The 20,710-nt window shown below is 37.7% G+C and overlaps 1 protein-coding gene across 3 annotated transcripts in view; it reads right to left on the bottom strand.

Annotated features, from left to right (window-relative positions):
• Positions 1 to 2,697: 2,697 nt before the first annotated feature.
• Ugt50B3 (UDP-glycosyltransferase family 50 member B3) overlaps positions 2,698 to 20,710 on the bottom strand; it is a 106,508-nt gene continuing 88,495 nt past the window's right edge. For all 3 annotated transcript variants that reach the window (XM_069823492.1, XM_069823493.1, XM_069823491.1), the window contains exons 2-3: positions 12,048 to 12,377; positions 2,698 to 5,466 (exon numbers count right to left, since the gene is read on the bottom strand). In XM_069823492.1, the coding sequence (XP_069679593.1) occupies positions 4,123 to 5,466; positions 12,048 to 12,365 (1,662 nt within the window). In that variant the 5' untranslated portion in view covers positions 12,366 to 12,377 and the 3' untranslated portion in view covers positions 2,698 to 4,122. The remainder of the gene's footprint in view (positions 5,467 to 12,047; positions 12,378 to 20,710) is intronic.

Here is a 20,710-nt window from a genome sequence, read left to right as displayed (position 1 = left end):
TAAGATGAAACAGTACTAGTTTGAAATCTAAGTTCGTTGGCTATTTAGTCATTTCAAAAAATGTTTATTTTATGGTCGAACACGGCAGAAAATTCTTGATTAAAGAAATATAGTTTTACAATTTATTGAACTACAGAATTTCATAAAATAATAAGATAAATATTACACATTTCATTTTTCTGCAAAGTGTGACTCAAGGAATAACAGCAGATAATTCTTGATTAAAGAAACACAGTTTTACGATTTATTGCGCTACAGAGTTCATAAAATAATAAGACAATATTATACATTTCATATTCCTGCAAAGTGTATCTGACTCAACAAAATAGTAACATTTCGTAACTTGTGACTAGTTTTAGGACTGTTTGGGAGTCACGTGCAACCACACTGCCTGCCTGCTTGTGAAGGAAAGTTGCAGGCGGGCGAACGATACTAAGCGTAACCCCGCTCACGGACGTAAACAGTCATGGGCAAGACTGAAAGACATTTTGCCTGTCTCTGGTCTGCACCTCTCTGTCGATCCCATGGTATGACAAATGTCCGGTGGGGATTATGTTGAAAAATAACTCAACAATTGCTCTGTCTGTTCCAATAATTTTTTCAAATGAAAATGTGTTTTCTTTCTGTAAACGGCCTCAGGCGAACTTAATTTTTAGTAATTGTGCTCGAGTGGCCAAAATTTGTATAAGCACTTGTTTTGACATTATTAACATGGTGGAAGAAAACAAAATAACTTCTTTATCTGCCCCATGACAAGGTTTGCTTGTTAATATATAATATTGGTGGAAGGAGCGCTATTCAAGGACACTTCAGTAAGTATTATTAAAATAATCAGTCACTATAGATTGAGTAACTGTTACGCTCGCCCCCTTTACATTTTCTCCGATTCTGACAGTGAGTTCCATATTTCTTTGAAGAAAACTTCTTACCCATCCAAGGCTAGGTCTGAGGTCTGTTGTCCCGAAATCTTCTTTCAACTTTCCTTTTCTATTTAGGAACGTCCCGCACAACACAGTACACCTTCTACAACGTTTTCCTCCTCATTACTTCTAAATGGTATCTGGCCTCCAATTTTATTTTTGTACCTATTTTGAAGTTTGTTGTTTAATGTGGTATAGGGAACACCATATTTTTCGAATGCTTTTTTGTGTATTTAATTTGCCTGACTGTACAGTATTACAAAAAAAAATTGTCCCACAGATACGTTATAACATACCTGCACAAACAGCGCTCAACGAGCGCGCGCGCTCCTTCGGAGCGAGGCAGCCGTGTTTACCGCTCGCCGAAACGGAGAGGAAGATACGTCAGAATGACATAGACTTGCTATAGATAGAGGAGAGGGAAACGACTACTCAGTTATCTAGTGGAGTGCAATGTGTAGGCCTATTCTCAGTAACTGTTTCACGTTGCTTACCTACTGCTACAGTACAGTATGGAGGAATCTAAAAGACGGAACATAACATTTAACAATTTACAGATCGAACTTATTGATCTTCAATGTGACCTAAGGGCTAAAGATCGTTTGAATAATACTACTAGCCTGGATGAGTTTTACAAGAGTAAACATTAGCAATAATATCCACGACTACACAGGCTGGCTGTGAAAATGATTGCTATGTTTGGCTCAACATTTATATTTGTGAGCAACTGTTTTCTATAATCAACTTTAATAAAGGCAGACATCGAACATCTGTAACTGATGTTTCATTACGATCAATAGGCTACTGTTCCTTTCAGCTGCCAACAGCATAAAACCCCGTTTTGATGTAGTGATAAATATAAATATAACAAAATGATATTGTATATTTAAGTAGCTGTAGAAGTTACAGGTCGACCTGGTTGGCGAGTTGGTATAGCGCTGGCCTTCTATGCCCAAGGTTGCGGGTTCGATCCCGGGCTAGGTCGATGGCATTTAAGTGTGCTTAAATGTGACAGGCTCTTGTCAGTAGATTTACTGGCATGTAAAAGAACTCCTGCGGGACAAAATTCCGGCACATCCGGCGACGCTGATATAACCTCTGCAGTTGCGAACGTGGTTAAATAAAACATAACATTTAACATTTAGAAGTTATATTATTTCTGTAAAATAAATATTTCTTTATTAATTAATAATAGTCCAAGATAGTTTTGCAAACACTGAACGGGAATTCATAGTACTTCCTTTTGTGTATATTTTGTACGAGATCATCCCTTCTTCCCTTATACAGAGCGCAGCTAATATCTGCATTCCGCTTATGAGCTGTGAGCCGGCTCGGAGAGCGCAAACCTTGTGCAGGCCTGCGTTATAAGTCCCAGAAAGGAGGCAGTGCGCATGATCAGACATACAGCGAAACAAAACTAATTTTATTATCTCAACTAGTCCTTCTCTTGTGACCCAATCGCATGTCCTCTGATCATGCACACTGCTTCCTTTCTGGGACTTGTAAAGTATCTGTGTAACAAAACGTTTTTCTGAGACTGTACAGAAATTTATTCTAGTTTGTTATATTTGTATTTGTTGGCCCAACTTGTACCCACATGATTCTAGTTTTTGTCTAGGCCCATTTTCAATATCTCTGGAACTATTTACTATAGAATAGTACCTAATGTGTGGAGATACAATGATTTAAATTATATTGCATGAAATTATTCAAATTTATTTCATAAATAAGATAATAATATTTAGACCAGTTTAAAATCTGGGAGTCATAGGTAAAATCTAAGGACTGCTTGCTTTATTAAAAACGAAAATTTTCTGGAAAACAGATTGTTTTTGTATTAGAAGGTTAAATTAACACTGATTACTCATGTTTACATTTTAGTGAACCAATAGCGCAAACACAGTGAACAAATAACTAGATTTAATGTAAAAGCATTGCAGAGGCTGCATTGCCGACTTTTTTTTTATTAATGTAAGGGAACCTTTCAGAACTCGTAATGGTGCTGTCCAATAAAAGCGGATGATTTCTATCAAAGTGCGAGGAAAGGTATTAGGTTGATTTTCACCGACCACAAGCGATAGCAAAGATATCCTCTGTATCCTCCATAAAAGCACATGGAGGCATGGAGTAGAGCTATTTGATTTCATAATCTCGTAATAGCATGAGGTGGTATGGTCGGCACCATGCTGTGACTGGACCGGCAAAGGAGAGAAAGTAAATTCAAGTAGTAAATGAACCACACAGTTATAAGTTAAAGTGATATAAAATGCATTTTTAACAATCCAAAGTTTTTAAATGCTTAATTTTAAGAATATTTATCTCATATACAGTTAACAAATAACTTAAGGATCAGCGTACTATTCAGAAAAAAAAAAAAACAGTGACTTCATCTCAATAAGTTAAATCTGTTGTGGTCTTCATCGTGGTATTGATTTATTTCTTTCTCACTGGCCATCGTATGATTCCTTTCCTAAGAATTTTAATTAACTCTCTCTTCTGCCTGTTGTTCGTTTTGATGGAAGTTAGGCTTTTTGGCTATCAAGCTTTATTGATTGAGACTGATTTATTTGGGCAACTCCATTACATGTTTTGGAAGGTTTATTTTCAAGACAAATGCTTTAAAATGAAGAGTCCACTGCAAGAATGATGGATGTCATTTGGAATAAATTTTTCAGAAGAAGCAATTGAAAGTTTGAAATGCTTAGCGCTCAAAGCTTAACTGTGATTTTCCGATCATTACTGGACAATGACTATCAGTGTTAATGCCATATAACTCTGTATGTACATTCTATATGTCTTAAGCTATGCATTGACAGTCTTGGTTCATTTTCGACAAGAAAGTGACATCCATTATTCTTGCAGTGGACTCTTCAAATAGTAAGAACAGTTTTTCTATATAAAAAACTAATGACAATGCCATAGTTCTTTACGTAAAGTCTCACACTAAACATATAGAAAATAAATACTGTACTCAAATTTACATGTATGGATGAAGATGACATAAAAACGATTCACGCAGCTTCCTTCAGTTTGTTAATGAATTTATGATGGCAGTTCTGCTTGGGTGCTTGTCATCAAAAATGGAAATGGAAGAGAAGGATACTTGGGCATTTCGTATATTAAATCGAAGTATAACAGTCATTTTGGCATTAATGAAATCATTCACACTGGGCAATCGCGTGCAATTGTCCGACACAGTCTGTCAGTGCACTTTGATAGTCTTGGCCTGGCCCTCCAGCAACTTGAGGTGCGACGACACGCCGTTCACCGCACCCTTCACTTTCCTCTTCATCTCCGCGAGCTCGTCATCCTCCTCTGTCGCTGTCTGGGTGTTGGACATGAGTCTCAGCATAAATCTAAAAACGAGTCCTTTGAGTCTGAGGAATACCTTGATCGCTACGTAGCCCGTCAGTAGACAGAAGAACACGACATCTAAGAGATAGTATTGCACGATGCCGAGGCGCCGTGAAGGTGACTGCAGGTGGTAGGCGCCCTCGTGACGCAGCACGTATTCTGTCCAGTAGATAGCGCGCTGCAGCGGGTGCTCCTCCTGGTCGCGCAGCAGCATTGACCGCCGGTTCACGCTCTGTCGGTATTTAGGATTTGTTGCTACTTTTTCGATGGCCCAGCGCAGGCGCTCCGCTGTCAGATCCTGAAGCTCGAGGCGGAGCGCGTAGCCGTCCAGCTCCGCCTTGGCAGCGTTCGCGTCGTGATCGCAGAACACCGGCATGGTGACGACCGGCACGCCGTGGTATACCGTCTCAAACATGCTGAGCAAGCCGCCGTGCGTCACGAAGGCTCGGATCTTGCGGTGTCCCAGGATGTCCTGCTGGGGCAGCCAGCGGCCGAGGCGCACGTTGGGCGGCAGGTCCGGTATGGAGCCTTCGCCGCCCTCCCACTTCCAGAGCACGCGGTACGGCAGCTGCGCGAAGGCTCGCAGGAACAAAAGACGAAGCACTTCCGGCATCTTCACTGTCAGCACTGAAGACCCCATGCTGACGTACACGAAGCCAGCGTCGCCTCCCGACACAAAGTCCTCCAGATCGGGCGGCAACGGACGCGCCGGTTTGCAGTGGATGCAAGCGACTTCCGCCACGTTCGGCAAGTACGGACGGGGGTACGTCAACGTGGCGTGGCCGTTTTGCAATACAAAACTGACGTTCTGCACAATATCTATAATAGGCGGCAATGCCGGGTCCACATAACGCCGGGTAATCCCCTGTATCGCTAGTTTAACGAATATCGTGTGCATCACGGAAATCAAGGAGTGGAACAGAGAGTTAGACACGCGCTGAAGGAAGCCCATGTCGTCTGTGAAGCCGCGCGCCATGAACGGCGTCACGGAGTAGGGTGAGGGGCTGCCCGTGTATGCCACCGACGTCATGTAGAAGGCCACGGTGTTGATGAACATGAAGGGCACGCGGAAGTAGTGTGCCAGACCAACAATGCACTCCGGGTAGGCGCCGTCCAGGATGGCGAGGTCGAAGGAGCGTCCCGAATGTAACAGCCGCTGAGTTTCCGGGTCAGACATCATCGCCTCGCACGACTGTCAAAGAGAATTTGAAGATTAATGAAAAGATATGAAGACATAAGAGACTTAAGTTAAAGTTCAAGAACAGAGAAGACAGAAAATATAGAACAGACAATAACCAGAAAGACGAAAAAGAAGAAGCTGTTGCAAGTGAAGTTGATGAAGAATAAAAAATAGTATCGTTGGAAATGACACTAGATTTCTCATTATGTATTTAATGCACTGACCAAAATTTCGCTATTTGAGGATACTGAGAATCTCCTATCTTAACACTTGTTAAAATAGTGATATTTACAGTACCTTTTCTCTAAAACTGTTGGGACTAGAACAATGAAACTTTTACAGCTTATTTCTAACACTCTTATAAATAATCTAATGGAAGGGGTTTCAAAAATAACTATTTTTATAAATTTATGACATTTTTTCTATGTATGTAAATTTTTACCATATTTTTTGCTATATTTTTCAAGAAATCTGTTTTAAAACCATTAATTTTAAAAACACCTGTGTCAATTTATGCTACAATACTAACTAAATACACACATAAAATTTTAAATAAATCTAAACACTAGAAGCTGAGATATGATACATCTTATAGAGAAAAATACAAACTTACGGAAAATGGCTGCCAAAGTTATCAGAACACCCCAGCTGCATATTTCTCATCATAAATAAAATTTAAAAAAAATATATTTCCATAATAATAATAATAATAATAATAATAATAATAATAATAATAATAATTTCAACATATCAGAAAACGTTAAAAACAAAAAATTCTTAAAAAACCTCCTCTTTGCTGATGATCAAGTTATATTAGCTAGTGACGAGGATACGTTACAAAGGGGGCTATTTGAATTATATAAAATTACGAAAGATATGAATCTAACTATTTCGAAAGAAAAAACAAAAGTAATGGCATTTATGGGCAAAAGGGTGGTGAGATCAAAGGTAGTAGTGGAAGACTATATCATAGAACAAGTTAATACTTTTAACTTCCTTGGCTGCCATCTATCATATACTCATGAAAAAGATATTGATTATAAAATTGCCAAATTTAACAATATATGTGGGACCATTAGAAGAACACTCCGTAATAAAACTAGGAAAGATACACAGATTAAACTATATAAAGTTATGGCAATACCAACGGGCTTATATGCGAGTGAAACTTGGACGTTAAAAGAAAAAGATAGAAGTCGACTACAGGCAGCTGAAATGCGATTTCTTCGAATTGTAGTAGGAGTAACTCGACTGGATCACATCAAGAATGAGGAAATAAGAAACAATCTAAAAGTTAACAGTCTGTTAGAAACTGTAGATGAGTATAAACAGAAATGGTGGGAACACGTACAATGGATGAGCCAAGATAGAACCCCGAAAATAATCGCTGACTATGTACCCACTGGAAAAAGAAGTATCGGCAGACCAGCAAAAAGATGGATACAAGAAATAAAGGAGCCGCAACGGGCTTAAAGCCTACAGCTTGAAGCAGAAGAAGAAGATAATAATAATAATAATAATAATAATAATAATAATAATAATAATAATAATGAGGAAATAAGAAACAATCTAAAAGTTAACAGTCTGTTAGAAACTGTAGATGAGTATAAACAGAAATGGTGGGAACACGTACAATGGATGAGCCAAGATAGAACCCGAAAATAATCGCTGACTATGTACCCACTGGAAAAAGAAGTATCGGCAGACCAGCAAAAAGATGGATACAAGAAATAAAGGAGCCGCAACGGGCTTAAAGCCTACAGCTTGAAGCAGAAGAAGAAGATAATAATAATAATAATAATAATAATAATAATAATAATAATAATAATAATAATGAGGAAATAAGAAACAATCTAAAAGTTAACAGTCTGTTAGAAACTGTAGATGAGTATAAACAGAAATGGTGGGAACACGTACAACGGATGAGCCAAGATAGAACCCGAAAATAATCGCTGACTATGTACCCACTGGAAAAAGAAGTATCGGCAGACCAGCAAAAAGATGGATACAAGAAATAAAGGAGCCGCAACGGGCTTAAAGCCTACAGCTTGAAGTAGAAGAAGAAGATAATAATAATAATAATAATAATAATAATAATAATAATAATAATAATAATAATGAGGAAATAAGAAACAATCTAAAAGTTAACAGTCTGTTAGAAACTGTAGATGAGTATAAACAGAAATGGTGGGAACACGTACAATGGATGAGCCAAGATAGAACCCGAAAATAATCGCTGACTATGTACCCACTGGAAAAAGAAGTATCGGCAGACCAGCAAAAAGATGGATACAAGAAATAAAGGAGCCGCAACGGGCTTAAAGCCTACAGCTTGAAGCAGAAGAAGAAGATAATAATAATAATAATAATAATAATAATAATAATAATAATAATAATAATAATGAGGAAATAAGAAACAATCTAAAAGTTAACAGTCTGTTAGAAACTGTAGATGAGTATAAACAGAAATGGTGGGAACACGTACAACGGATGAGCCAAGATAGAACCCGAAAATAATCGCTGACTATGTACCCACTGGAAAAAGAAGTATCGGCAGACCAGCAAAAAGATGGATACAAGAAATAAAGGAGCCGCAACGGGCTTAAAGCCTAGAGCTTGAAGCAGAAGAAGAAGAAGAAGATGATGATAATAATAATAATAATAATAATAATAATAATAATAATGATAATGATGATGTGAATAAAGGATATACCGTTGGAAAGAGGATTTTTCAGTGAATATAAAATCTCACCAAAGTTATCGGAACACCCCACCTAAATAAACATTTTAAAAATATATTTCCGTAATAATAATGTAGACTACATAAATGATATACCGCTGAAAAGAGAACTTTTCAGAGAATAAGTATAAATCAATAAAAGAAAACAAAAATTGAAATTCTGACCATATTACAGAGTCCCGGTCCCCTTAAACTGGAGTTGCATCAAATGGTTTGTCCGTAATCTTTTGCTATATAAAATTCACCCTCCTCTTACAAACATTCTGATGGGGGCAGATAAAAAAGTTATTTTTTTTTTCTTTCACCATGTTAATATTGTCAAAAGAAGTGCTTATACAAATTTTGGCCACTCGACCACAATTACGAGGGCCGTAAAAATAAATTCGCCAGGGGCCGTTAACAGAAAGAAAACACAATTTCATTGGAAACATTTATTGTTGAGGAATTTCAGCAATTGTTGAGCTATTTTCAACATATTCCCCACCGGAATTGAGACCTTTGTTATATCACGGGATCAACAGAGAGGTGCAGACGGCTGTCACACACTGGTTCCGATCGTAGGCGGCAGACTTCTACGACACAAGGATACAAAAATTGACCCTACGATACAACAAATGTTTCAGTTTCAGTGTAGGTTATGTTGTCTAATAGGTTAACAATTACTGCATCTGTTTCACTAAATTTTATCATGAAATTGTGCTTTTTTTCTGTAAACAGCTCTAGGAAAATCACTTTCTGGAGGCCTCGTAATTGCGGTCGAGTGGCAAAAATTTGTATAAGTACTTGTTTTGACATTATTAACATGGTGGAAGAAAAATTTTAACTTTTTTATTTGTCCCCATCAGAGTGTTTGCTTGTTAGCGCAAGCTTTATATATCAGATATTTAAATTGGCCTCTTCTTTAGAAAATAGAATAGTCTAAGTTCTGTGATAAATGTAATTCGTAGAAAAATAAGAGTCAAGTAGGGCTGTTTTGGTTTAAAAATTCAATATTTTGCTATAATTTTTCTATCAAAGCCTCCAAAGCTTTTTAGTCTACATTCTTCTTCCCCTGGGGCGCAGATAGGTTTCATGAGATGGCGGATGACCTATACCTCTTTGTACATTGCAACACATCAAATGATAAAGATGAAGACACCAACTAACATTCATGCGAGTACCCATTACAAAGCTGAATATTATGTCATTGTAATCTATGTAGGCTTTGGTTCAATTGCACTCTATGTTGCATATAGAAATGCCAATAGTCATAATTTCAATTCAGTCATAAGTAAATTACTTACAACAGATACAGTATATTTCAGTTTAGGACTTCAGATGTTCCGCACAATGTGCAAGTTCTGTTTTTCATCTAACTGTACTGTTGTGTTTAGATAGCTTGGCCGGTCATAACATTCTGTGCAGTAAACCGGGAAAGTCCATTTTTTACTTATAACTAGACGGCGGGCTTGGGATACCTTTACGGCGGCAATAGGTTGATGCACAACGGAGCTTAGACATGTGACGTTACTCTCGTAGGTACATTTTGTTAAGAACGCAAAATGACCTGTTGCGCGCTGTAGGAACCGAACCTAAGCCAGCAGAGTACTGTGCGCAGTCATAGTGAACAGCTGTCTGACGTTAGTCTCGAAGTTGTTTGTCACAGTGTTTACGTGTACAGTAAAGCGTCTCGTTTAGGCACAGTGAAAACGTAAACAAAGTGCAGGTAACGTGTGGGGGAGGTCGAGCCGTACGATGAACACGAGGGATGCACAAGGTTTTAGTTACAATTAATTATATTAATTAACACTAATTGACATATTTTCCAAAAACACACAAAATAAAAGAACACAAATTGCATAACATTATCATATATACATTTTAACAAACAAGGAATTGTAATGTTGAAATAATTCAATATAATAAATCAAATTTTGCTACTGAGTTTATATGATGTTGTTTTCAAGCAGCATTTTTACGGTCGTGAATTTCATTCTCTGTATGAATAACATAATATCACTGCCTTCTGTACTGTACTTGAATAAATTGAACTTTGAGAAGGGATAATTATTACGTTTAGAAAATAGTGTTGTCACTTCAGACCAATATACTGTAGTTTTGCCAATTCGGCCACAGAAGACGATGATATATTAGTCATACAGGGAATGAAATTTACAGTATGACCGTAAAAAATGGTGCTTGAAAGTAGCAAAATTTGATTTGTTATATTGAATTATTTCAACATTACATTTTCTTGTATGTTAAAATGTGTATATGATAATGTTATGCAATTTGTGTTTTTTTATTTTGTGTGTTTTTGGAAAATATAATGTCAATTAATGTAGATTAATATAATTAATTGTAACTACGGTATGCACCAAAATATACAGTACCGGTACTGGATTTCGTGCAGCCCGCATGCGCATGCCTGTGCGTCTGCGTGTTGTTGCATCACCATTATGTATTGCTAGTTGTGTAACGAACGTTGTGCTGCGTGGTTGGAACTGACAATGGGTCAATTGATGAATTTACATTATCATCCCGATAACTAACAACAACAAATAACAGTAACATATTGTTCCAGTACTGTATATTTTGGCGCATACTGTAAAACCATGTGCATCCCTCGTGTTTATCGTACGGCTCGGCCACCCCCTCACGTTACCTGCACTTTGTTTACGTTTTCACTGTGCCTAAACGAGACGCTCTACGAGTGTATGTTAACTTGTACAAGTGCAATGTCGAAGCACCAGTCGTATTATTTGCATTCACTATTGACATCCTGTGATGTTGAACGGTTGTTCTCAAAATATAAAAACCATTTGAGTGATCGCCGCAGGACGTTTCAGTTCGCAAACCTTTGGATGTATCTTGTTGTTCATTTTAATGCCGGCAACGAAACCGAAGAAGACGGAACCTTGCATGTATAAGGTGTGTATTCAATGTACTTTATTTTCTGTCATAATCAGACTGTACTACCTTTGTTTATGTCCGCAGTGTGTGCCCGGTACCGTGTGTGTAAAAGCTATAGTCAATGCTTGAGTACATTGATTGCTAAAGTATCCCGGTTCCACCATCTATTTATAACTGAAAAAAGGAGTGTATGAGTTAGTCGCTGTGCAGCTCCTGTTGGGTCTTCTTCTCCTTGTGTAAGGGCGTAGTATACGTACTAACTTTGCAAAAACATTAGTACAGTAGTGGAACCAATAAAAACATTGTAGTTCATTTTATTGTGAGTAGGAGAGCGAAAACAGAAGAAAAGAGAGGAATGCATTGTGTTAAGTACGAGTGTTTGGATAGCAGTGAGTGGGAAAACTGTGATCGCCCCTGAGTCCAGGCAGGTGACCAATGTTTTTCAAAATAGCTACAACGTACGTCAGAATGCATGCAGTTCTCCTCCTTTCCCCACTTCCCCCTCTGAATACGCTGAGAAACTGTCTCACTCCACATCACCCCTGCTCAAATGTTCGCGCATAACACAGACCAAGCTATCTAAACACAACAGTACTTAGTCTTCATAACTGAAACCTGCGTTTGTTTACAAATCAATGCTAAGCACAGCTCACAATCAATTATATTGTACGGTTGTTTCATCTCTGGTTATAACCAGATAGCGGATTATCGGTCCCGATACTGTACGTCAGTTGCAGAGAGGTCATTGAACTCATTGTTACGCTCTATCCTTAAGCCAAAGGACATGACGTCTTGTCGCTGTGTAGGGACCAAAAACTTGCTGTCTTGTTATAACATCTATTTCGTCATCTCTTTACTTCCATTAGCCTCGTCCTCTTTTTTTCTCCATTGTCCTACCCTACTCCTCTTTTCCACACCGGAGGATCTGGTCACCCTAGTTGAAGAGGAATGGAAGACTCACGTAGTAGCCGTAGCGCATTATGTCGCTTAAGGGCACAGGTTCGCGGCCCTCCATGCGCGCGCCCAGCAGGTCCCAGTTGGTGTAGTTGCGCACGTAGAACACTAGCTTGAGCGGCGTGAGTTCCTCGAGCCCGGGCGTCTCTGTTTCGGGAGGGAATGCGTGCAGGAAGGTGACGTTGTGGCCCCGCGCGATGAGACCCTTCGCCAGCTCCATGAAGGGAATCGTATGGCTCTTGGTGCCGCCCATCGTGGCCATGAGCACGCGCGAGCCCGCCACGCTGACTCCCCACAGGGTGAGCGCCGCGGCCGCCCAATGCATGGCTTCAGTTTCCTGCGAACAAAAATGACACCAGATCAACACACAAATTACAGCCAAATACGAAAACAATTGAAGGGCTCAGAGTCAAAGACGACCAACCCACAATTTTCTATTGTTCATTATTATGCCTTTTTTCAAAACTATACATTGTTGTTATAGATTCATGCTATATTTTTGTATTTATTCAATGTAGACCAATTAAAAATAAATTGTGAAACCAATCATTTTTTGTCAGGATCCTCCTAATTTCAACCCTTATTTACTCATTTTGTAATTGTGGGTTAGTCGCCTTTGGCTCTGAGCCCTTCAATTATGGTTTCGTAACAAGCTCTATTTTTACGGGTTGTTAGCTCATCGCCCTACCTCCAAGCTGGAGGACCACCTCTTATCGGCTGTCCATGACTGCTTATTCAATATATTCGTAGCTACCCTCCATATCTGGAGGCCGTCTCCTCTATCCGCAACCTACGCAGAACGGCATGCATTCCATTCTTCCCATAACAAAATTACTTACTTACTGTACTTATTTACTTACGGCTTTTAAGGAACCCGGAGGTTCATTGCCGCCCTCACATAAGTCCGCCAAAGGTCCCTATCCTGAGCAAGACCAATCCAGTCCCTACCATCATATCCCATCTCCCTCAAATCCTTCTAATATTATCCTCCCATCTACGTCTCGGCCTCCCCAAAGGTCTTATTCGATCCAACCTCTCAACTAACACTCTAAATGCATTTCTGGATTCGCCCTACGTGTTACATGCCCTGCCCATCTCAAAAGTCTGGATTTAATGTTCCTCATAATGTCAGGTGAAGAATACAATGCGTGCAGTCCCATAACAAAATTAGGAACATTAAATCAAAACGTTTGAGATGAGCAGGGTTTGTAGCACTTATGGGTGAATCAGAAATGCGTATAGAGTGTTAGTTGGGAGACCTTTGGAAAAAAAGACCTTTGGGGAGGCCGAGACATGGATGGGGAAATAATATTAAAATGCATTTGAGGGATTTGGGATATGATGCTACGGACTGGATTAATTTTGCTCAGGATAGGAACCGATGGCGGGCTTATATGATACTGTTTATATTCTGTTAACTACGAAACATGGCAGATTTTTTATGCATATCTCTATGTTGTAGGTATATGTATTCAGAGGCAGAAATGTCACAATTATATTGTCATACTTTACTGAAATAGCAAATTTCACTGCTTATTCAGCATTACTATTATTGTTTCTGTAACTTGCAAAGCAGTATGTTAACATTTTACAAGAAAGGAGGGCGAGTCACTAACAACAGCAACATAGTTTGTCAAGTTGATCATAAATATATATTACATTATTATTTCACTGTGACTTGAATACAAATACATTGTTACATCAGAGATGACGTGTAGAGGCCTTTAATGTATGTACAAGGACTCTATAACGACGTCGTGTTTGAAAGTGGTACGATTTCGCGCTTATATTTTGGAAGTCCTTACCTTTAAAAATTAGAACGTAATCTGAAAGAGTGGATCGTCCAAATATTACTTCTGTTACATCTTCCTTAACAGAAAGAATAAAATAATTGGATTTCCTGATTACAGTTACAGGATATTTAACGTCAATAGAATCTGTGACAGTGAGATGGTACTTGGCGGATATGAGGCCGAGGATTCGCCTTAGTTTACCTGACATACCCATTATGGTTGGGGAAAACCTCGGAAAAAACCTAACCTGGTAATCAGTCCAAGCGGGAATCGAACCCACGCCCGAGCGTAACTCCGGATCGGCAGGCAAACGCCTTAGCCGACTGAAGATTTTTTCTTAACTGATTAACTGGTTTGTTTCCCCCCCCCCTATATTTTCTCCAACTGAGAGGCGAATGTCAGGTGATTTCATAACGAATCCTTTCAGAAATACAATCTGGCTATCACCAATAATTCTACTGGCGCTAAATAACCAAGAACTTCTCACATCATCTTTAAACGACCGAGTAAAAGGTGTATTTACAGTACTATTAATTTTGACCTTACTTACTTACAAATGGTATTTAAGGAACCCGCACGTTCATTGCCGCCCTCACATAGGTCCGCCATCGGTCCCTATCCTGTGCAAGATTAATCCAGTGTCTATCGTCATAACCCATTTTAATATTACCCTCCCATCTACGTCTCGGCCTTCCCAAAGGTCTATTTCCCTCCGGTCTCCCAACTAACACTCTGTATGCATTTTTGAATTCGTCCATACGTGCTACATGCCCTGCCCACCTCAAATGTCTGGATTTAATGTTCCTAATTATGTCAGGTGAAGAATACAATGCGTGCAGTTCTGCGTTGTGTAACTTTCTCCATTCTCCTGTAACTTCATCTCTCTTAGCCCAAAATATTTTCCTAAGAACCTTATTCTCAAACACTCTTAATCTCTGTTCTTCTCTCAAAGTGAGAGTCCAAGTTTCACAACCATACAGAACAACCGGCAATATTTATAAATTCTAACTTTCAGATGTTTTGAAAACAGACTAGATGACAAAAACTTCTCAACCGCATAATAAGATGAATATCCCATATTTATTCTGCGTTTAATTTCCTCCCGAGTGTCATTTAAATTTGTTACTGTTGCTACAAGATATCTGAATTTCACCACCTCTTCGAAGGATAAATTTCCAATTTTTATATTTCCATTTCGTACAATATTCTGGTCACGAGACATAATCATATACTTTGTCTTTTCGGGATTTACTTCCAAGCGTGTTTTCCCTAATCGTTTGTGGATTTTCTCCTAACATATTCACGTCTTCCGCATAGACAAGAAGCTGATGTAACCCGAGCAATTCCAAACCCTCTTTGTTAGTCTGAACTTTCCTAATGGCATATTCTAGAGCGAAGTTAAAAAGTAAAGGTGATGGTGCATCTCCTTGGTTTAGCCCGCAGTGAATTGGAAAAACATTAGATAGAAATTGGCCTATACTGACTCTGCTGTACGTTTCATTGAGGCACATTTTAATTAATCGAACTAGTTTCTTGGGAATACCAAATTAATAAGAATATCATATAATACTTCTCTCTTAACTGAGTCATTGAAATCAATGAATAGCTGATGTACTGTACCGTTATACTGCTATTTATTCTCCAATATCTGTCGAATACAATAAATCTGATCAATAGTCTATCTATTTCGCCTAAAACCGCACTGATGATCCCCAATAATTTCATCTACGTACAGAGTTAATCTTATCAAAAATATTGGACAAAATTTTGTACGACGTCAACAAAAGTGATATTCCTCGAAAGTTACCACAGTCAGTCTTCTCCCCCTTCTTAAAGATAGATACAATTATGGACTCCTTCCATTGTTCTGGTACAATTTTCTTTTCCCAAATAGCAAGTACAAGTTTATAAATTTCGCTAGATAATGCCCTTCCATCCTCTTGTATTAATTCTGCTGGAATTTGATCGATACCTGAAGACTTGTATTTTTTCAGATTTTCTATTGCAATTTCGACTTCTGAAAGTATGGGTTCGTGTATAAATGACTCAGCAGTTATAAACGTGTGTCTTTATCTAAACTGTTTTTAGTAGGTTATTTCACGACGTTTTATCAACATCTGTGGTTATTTAGCGTCTGAATGAGATGAAGGTGATAATGCCGATGAAATGAGTCTGGGGTCCAGCACCGATAGTTATCCAGCATTTTCTCATATTTGGTTGAGGGGAAAACCCCGGAAAAACCTCAACCAGGTAACTTGTCTCGACCGGGAATCGAACCCAGGCCACCTGGTTTCGTGGATAGACGCGCTAACCGTTACTCCACAGGTGTGGACTCTAAACTGTTAACTGGAAAAGGAAATGAAGAATAAATTAATTGATGGACAGTGCCAGAATTCTTTGAAATGCAGTAAAGCGTAACACAAAATCGTGACTGGAGAGCAATAAGAAAAGTTGTTCTTTGTTCTTCGCATGTAAGCAAGGAAATGTTTATACTGACAAAACAATGTTCACGTGTAGAGGCAGCATCCGGCTTGACGCTAAACTGTGGTCTAAATGATGCTGTTTCACGGTGCACCGAGATCAGGTGGAAACTGTGTCACGAAGGAGAAATTAAACTTCTTATGACATTGAACGAGAAAGTGCTCGCGGTGTGGGTCAGCAACTCAGTCAGTCAGAAATACGATTTCAATAGAACTGTAATTACCAACTGTTATTTCGTACTCCCTCGTATCCTCATACAACCATTGCTCGTGATATTTAAATTTGGGAAGGTTCTGACTTACCAGTCATAAAATGAGCTATTAGCGATATAATATAATGCCATGTTATTTAATAATATCAACACTTTACAGAAAGGTAGGTCTACGTTAATTATCTATTTGTAAACCAGGTGACCAGATATTCCGGTTTTACCGGGACAGTCACAGTTTTGAATGCTTTATCCCAGTGTCCCGAAAATCTTTCTCGGGTGTCAAACATTGTTCCTTTTTTAAATCAGTCACTCGTTCATTATAAGTAGAGGACGGAAAAATGTGCGTTACCACGCGATACAGGTTAGTTTGGTCTGAAGTATGGATGATGTCACAGGTACAAGCGCAATAACATAAATGCATTAGGAGAGGGCGGCAATACAAGTAGTAACCAACGAAACAATGACCTTTAGTGTCAACTTCTAGTCATATGGGAAAGAAAGTCAGGGGCCCGTTTCACAATCCTTACAAATTACAAATTAACAATTTACAAATACAGTAACAAGTAAAAGATTACAAATGCTTGTAAATTGTGTTTCATAATGCTATTTTATTAGTTTGTAAAGTTTGACGAACTTTACAAAATCAGCTAAAGAAATTTACAAATACGCATTATTGGTTACACAATATCGCCAACGACAGTTTACAAAAATCGCTAAGGAGCAGAGCTAAAGTCGCTGTATTTTTACTATTATCGATACATATGTTTATATTTTGCACTAAAATAGATTATTCTAAGCTTGATGATTCATATTTCACCAACAGGAAATATAAAGTATTGTTAAAAAAATTAAAACTATTTAGATTTTTATATATTGGCGACAATGGAGTTTCAAGTGAAGTGATTGGTCGAGCATATCAATACGTCTATTACTTAAATGACCAAAGTTAACACCAAATTCAGTCAAATAAGTAAATAACAGATTTGGGCCACGTAAAAAACATGCAATTGATAAAATAATTACGATGTCTAACCACAAAATCAGGTTAATTTTTTGTGTTTATCCATCAGTATTTATTAATGTTGCATCCATAACCTCACAAACATTAGTGATCCCATCAGCAGCATAAAAATTCTGTTGGTAGAGCAGCTGGCTACGGACTGGAAGGTCCGGGGTTCGATCCCAGGTGGTGACAAGATTTTTTCTCGTTGCCAAACTTTCAGAACGGCCCCGAGGTTCACTCAGCCTCCTATAAAATTGAGTACCGGGTCTTTCCCGGGAGTAAAAGGCGGTCAGAGCATGGTGTCGACCACACCACCTCATTCTAGTGCCGAGGTCATGGAAAGCATGGGGCTCTACCTCCATGCCCCCCAAGTGCCTTCATGGCATGTTACGGGGATACCTTTACCTTTTACCTTTACCTTTTATAGTAAATAACATTTTGGTGATCAAAAACCTGCCCCGAATTTAACTCTTTTAACAACATGAACTACCCTGTGAGTACTATTGCACACTGATATTTTAGAAATTCCGTGCTTATCTGCAAACCCACGGAACTGACAGCTAGTATGCATCCAATGCAAAACAATACGGTTCTCGCTTTGAGGTTAGGGCATCACTTTTCCCTTTTGGATGTTGGATATGATGTCCCATATCTTGTAGGAGAGATTCCAGCGAAACGGGACCCGAAACGACTTCAGAATACCGCGTAAGTAGTGTCGCTATTGCATTATTGTATTATTTATTTTTGGTGTAGGGAACTTCTTTATTAAGTGAGAGTATTTATTAAATACAGTCTTCGTAGGCCTATATAAATATTTACGCGGTATTCTGAAGTATAGCGCGGGAGTCATTCGAAACCTTTCATTAAATTTATACAATGATATGAACGTATTAATTCTTGCCCGGAGAATTTTACGTATACGTCTTCGTTTGATTAGGCCTAAATTCATATCTTCGTCTGAGTCATTAGAACTCCTTAATAACATCAAAACGGCTTTAGTTTAATTCTTAATATTATCCAGTTACTCAAAAATTAATTTAATGAGTATTTGTTTATTGTATTTATTGATAATTTGTTGCAATATAAAACTTTACACATCTCTGAGGTATTGTAGGAAATGTGCTGATTTTACATGTAAAATTTACACGTTTGTAAAATTACTCTCCATTGTGAAACAGAATACTTGTAAAGCGAGCAAAATTTAATTTGTAAAGATTTGATTTCCTTTGTAAAGTTCAACATTACAAACAAAGATTATGAAACAGAAGTTTACAATTTACAAGCAAAGTTTATAATTTACAAAGATTGTAAACATTGTGAAACAGGCCCCAGGTGTTTACAATATTGTTTATTGCCTTCGTGCAGGTGGTAGTGTTGTGTAAAAGTGATTTAAAGTACCTAACTCGAAGGTTTTGGAATTAAACAGTCTAAGAAATAAATATGGAAAGGAGATTTTGATTCCGTAAGGGAAAAATATTTTTTTGTGCCGTGCACAAATGTGAAATTAAAATACGTAGGAAATATTACATAGAGCGGCATTATAACAGCAAGAAACGTACCGTAAACATACAAAGGTCTTAGACATCAAATAATGAAAGACATACACGGTCTGAATTTAATGTCGATTTATGTAATATGATGATTTCTGCATATATTCCGTTCAAGAAACTTTATAATCCACATTTTATAGGTGAAAAGATTAAAGAAAAATTTCACAAATTCTGCAAAAAAATACCGGTTACACAGTTATGTGTAACATTTTGAGTGGAGGGAAAAACGACAATATTACGGCGCTCTTTTAATTTGCACCTATAACATCTTGTGACACGGAAAGAAGCTTTTCGATGTTGAAAACTGTTTGAGTGAGAGACGTCGAACTTTCTCTTCTGATAATTTACGGACGTATATTGGGTTCAGTATAATGCATCCTTTAATCATCCAGGCGGTGTCAGTTAACATTAGAGGTAAGTTTTTAAATCATCATAACTATTACAACTTCATTCCAGTATTTATAGATCGATTGAATGGAGTGATGAGGTTCTCATTACCAGACTGTATTCTCTTGCCGTTGTTTACGTGAGTGAATGACAACAGTATAGTCCGTTGATACTGAACTTAAAGCTTAACGCACATATTTCCGCCCTTTAATTATAAGGGTAGTCGGATTTGCGCCGAATTTACAAGTATACCAACTTTCTCCGAAAAGTTAGCGCCATCTTGATTCGTAAGACCAAGATTGAGTTAAAATAAGCACAGTTCAATCTAAATACAGTATATTGGCCTTCCTATTTCCAGCAATCGTAGTGATGAGATAGTTTCGGATTTGATAATTTGGCACTTTTTAGTTTCCTATTTGATCATTTGGCGCTTTTTGGTTTCCTATTTGATCATTTGGCGCTTTTTCTTGGTAGCACGTGCTTCTTATTACGGTATATTTGTGAGTATAATAACTGTGAGTTTTCGTTAATATGTCAAAAAGGAAGTGTTTACTAAATGATAAACTTCAACAAGATTTTTCACACATTCCGAAATTAAAGTGGGAAGACAAAGTACAGTGTACATTATGTAACTCAGCATTTTCAATATAACATGGTGGGAGAGCAGAAAATAGAAAGACGCAGTCTGTTAAGGGTATATATATATACGTGAACGATCACAAAATTATGAGAAAATGCAGGCTCTAAATTTCTAAAATTTTATAAGGAAATTAACTCACAATTGGACAAAAATTACAAGGTACCACAACAAGACTTATTAGAACTTAAATATCTGATAAAAGTATAAAAACGTTACTAATAATATTTTTTAGAATTCACTTTTTACTTTGAATTAAATTTTCCAAAATTTGAAAATTTCACATATATTATTTCATAACTCCACAACCATTTGAGATAGATTTCAGAAATTTTGTATACTGATTTAACATGCATTAATGCTAAAGGTAGACTACAAAAATGCCCATTTCTTTGAAAACAGAAAGATTAGGTAACAAAATATTATGTAAATTTTAATATAAAAAATTAATTGTATTAAAATAAACAACTCTACATGTCTGAGAGTAGTCTACTTGACATAAATAAGTGTTTGTTACATGCAGGAAAAATATTAAAGATGTCAGAGAGACCATAACAATGTTAAGGTTACAAAATGATGTAACTGCAGAATTATTTTTCTTTTTTTTT

This window comes from Periplaneta americana, chromosome 4 (assembly GCF_040183065.1).
Source record: "Periplaneta americana isolate PAMFEO1 chromosome 4, P.americana_PAMFEO1_priV1, whole genome shotgun sequence".
Classification (NCBI taxonomy): Eukaryota; Metazoa; Arthropoda; class Insecta; order Blattodea; family Blattidae; genus Periplaneta; species Periplaneta americana.
This window is presented reverse-complemented; position numbering and strand designations above follow the sequence as displayed.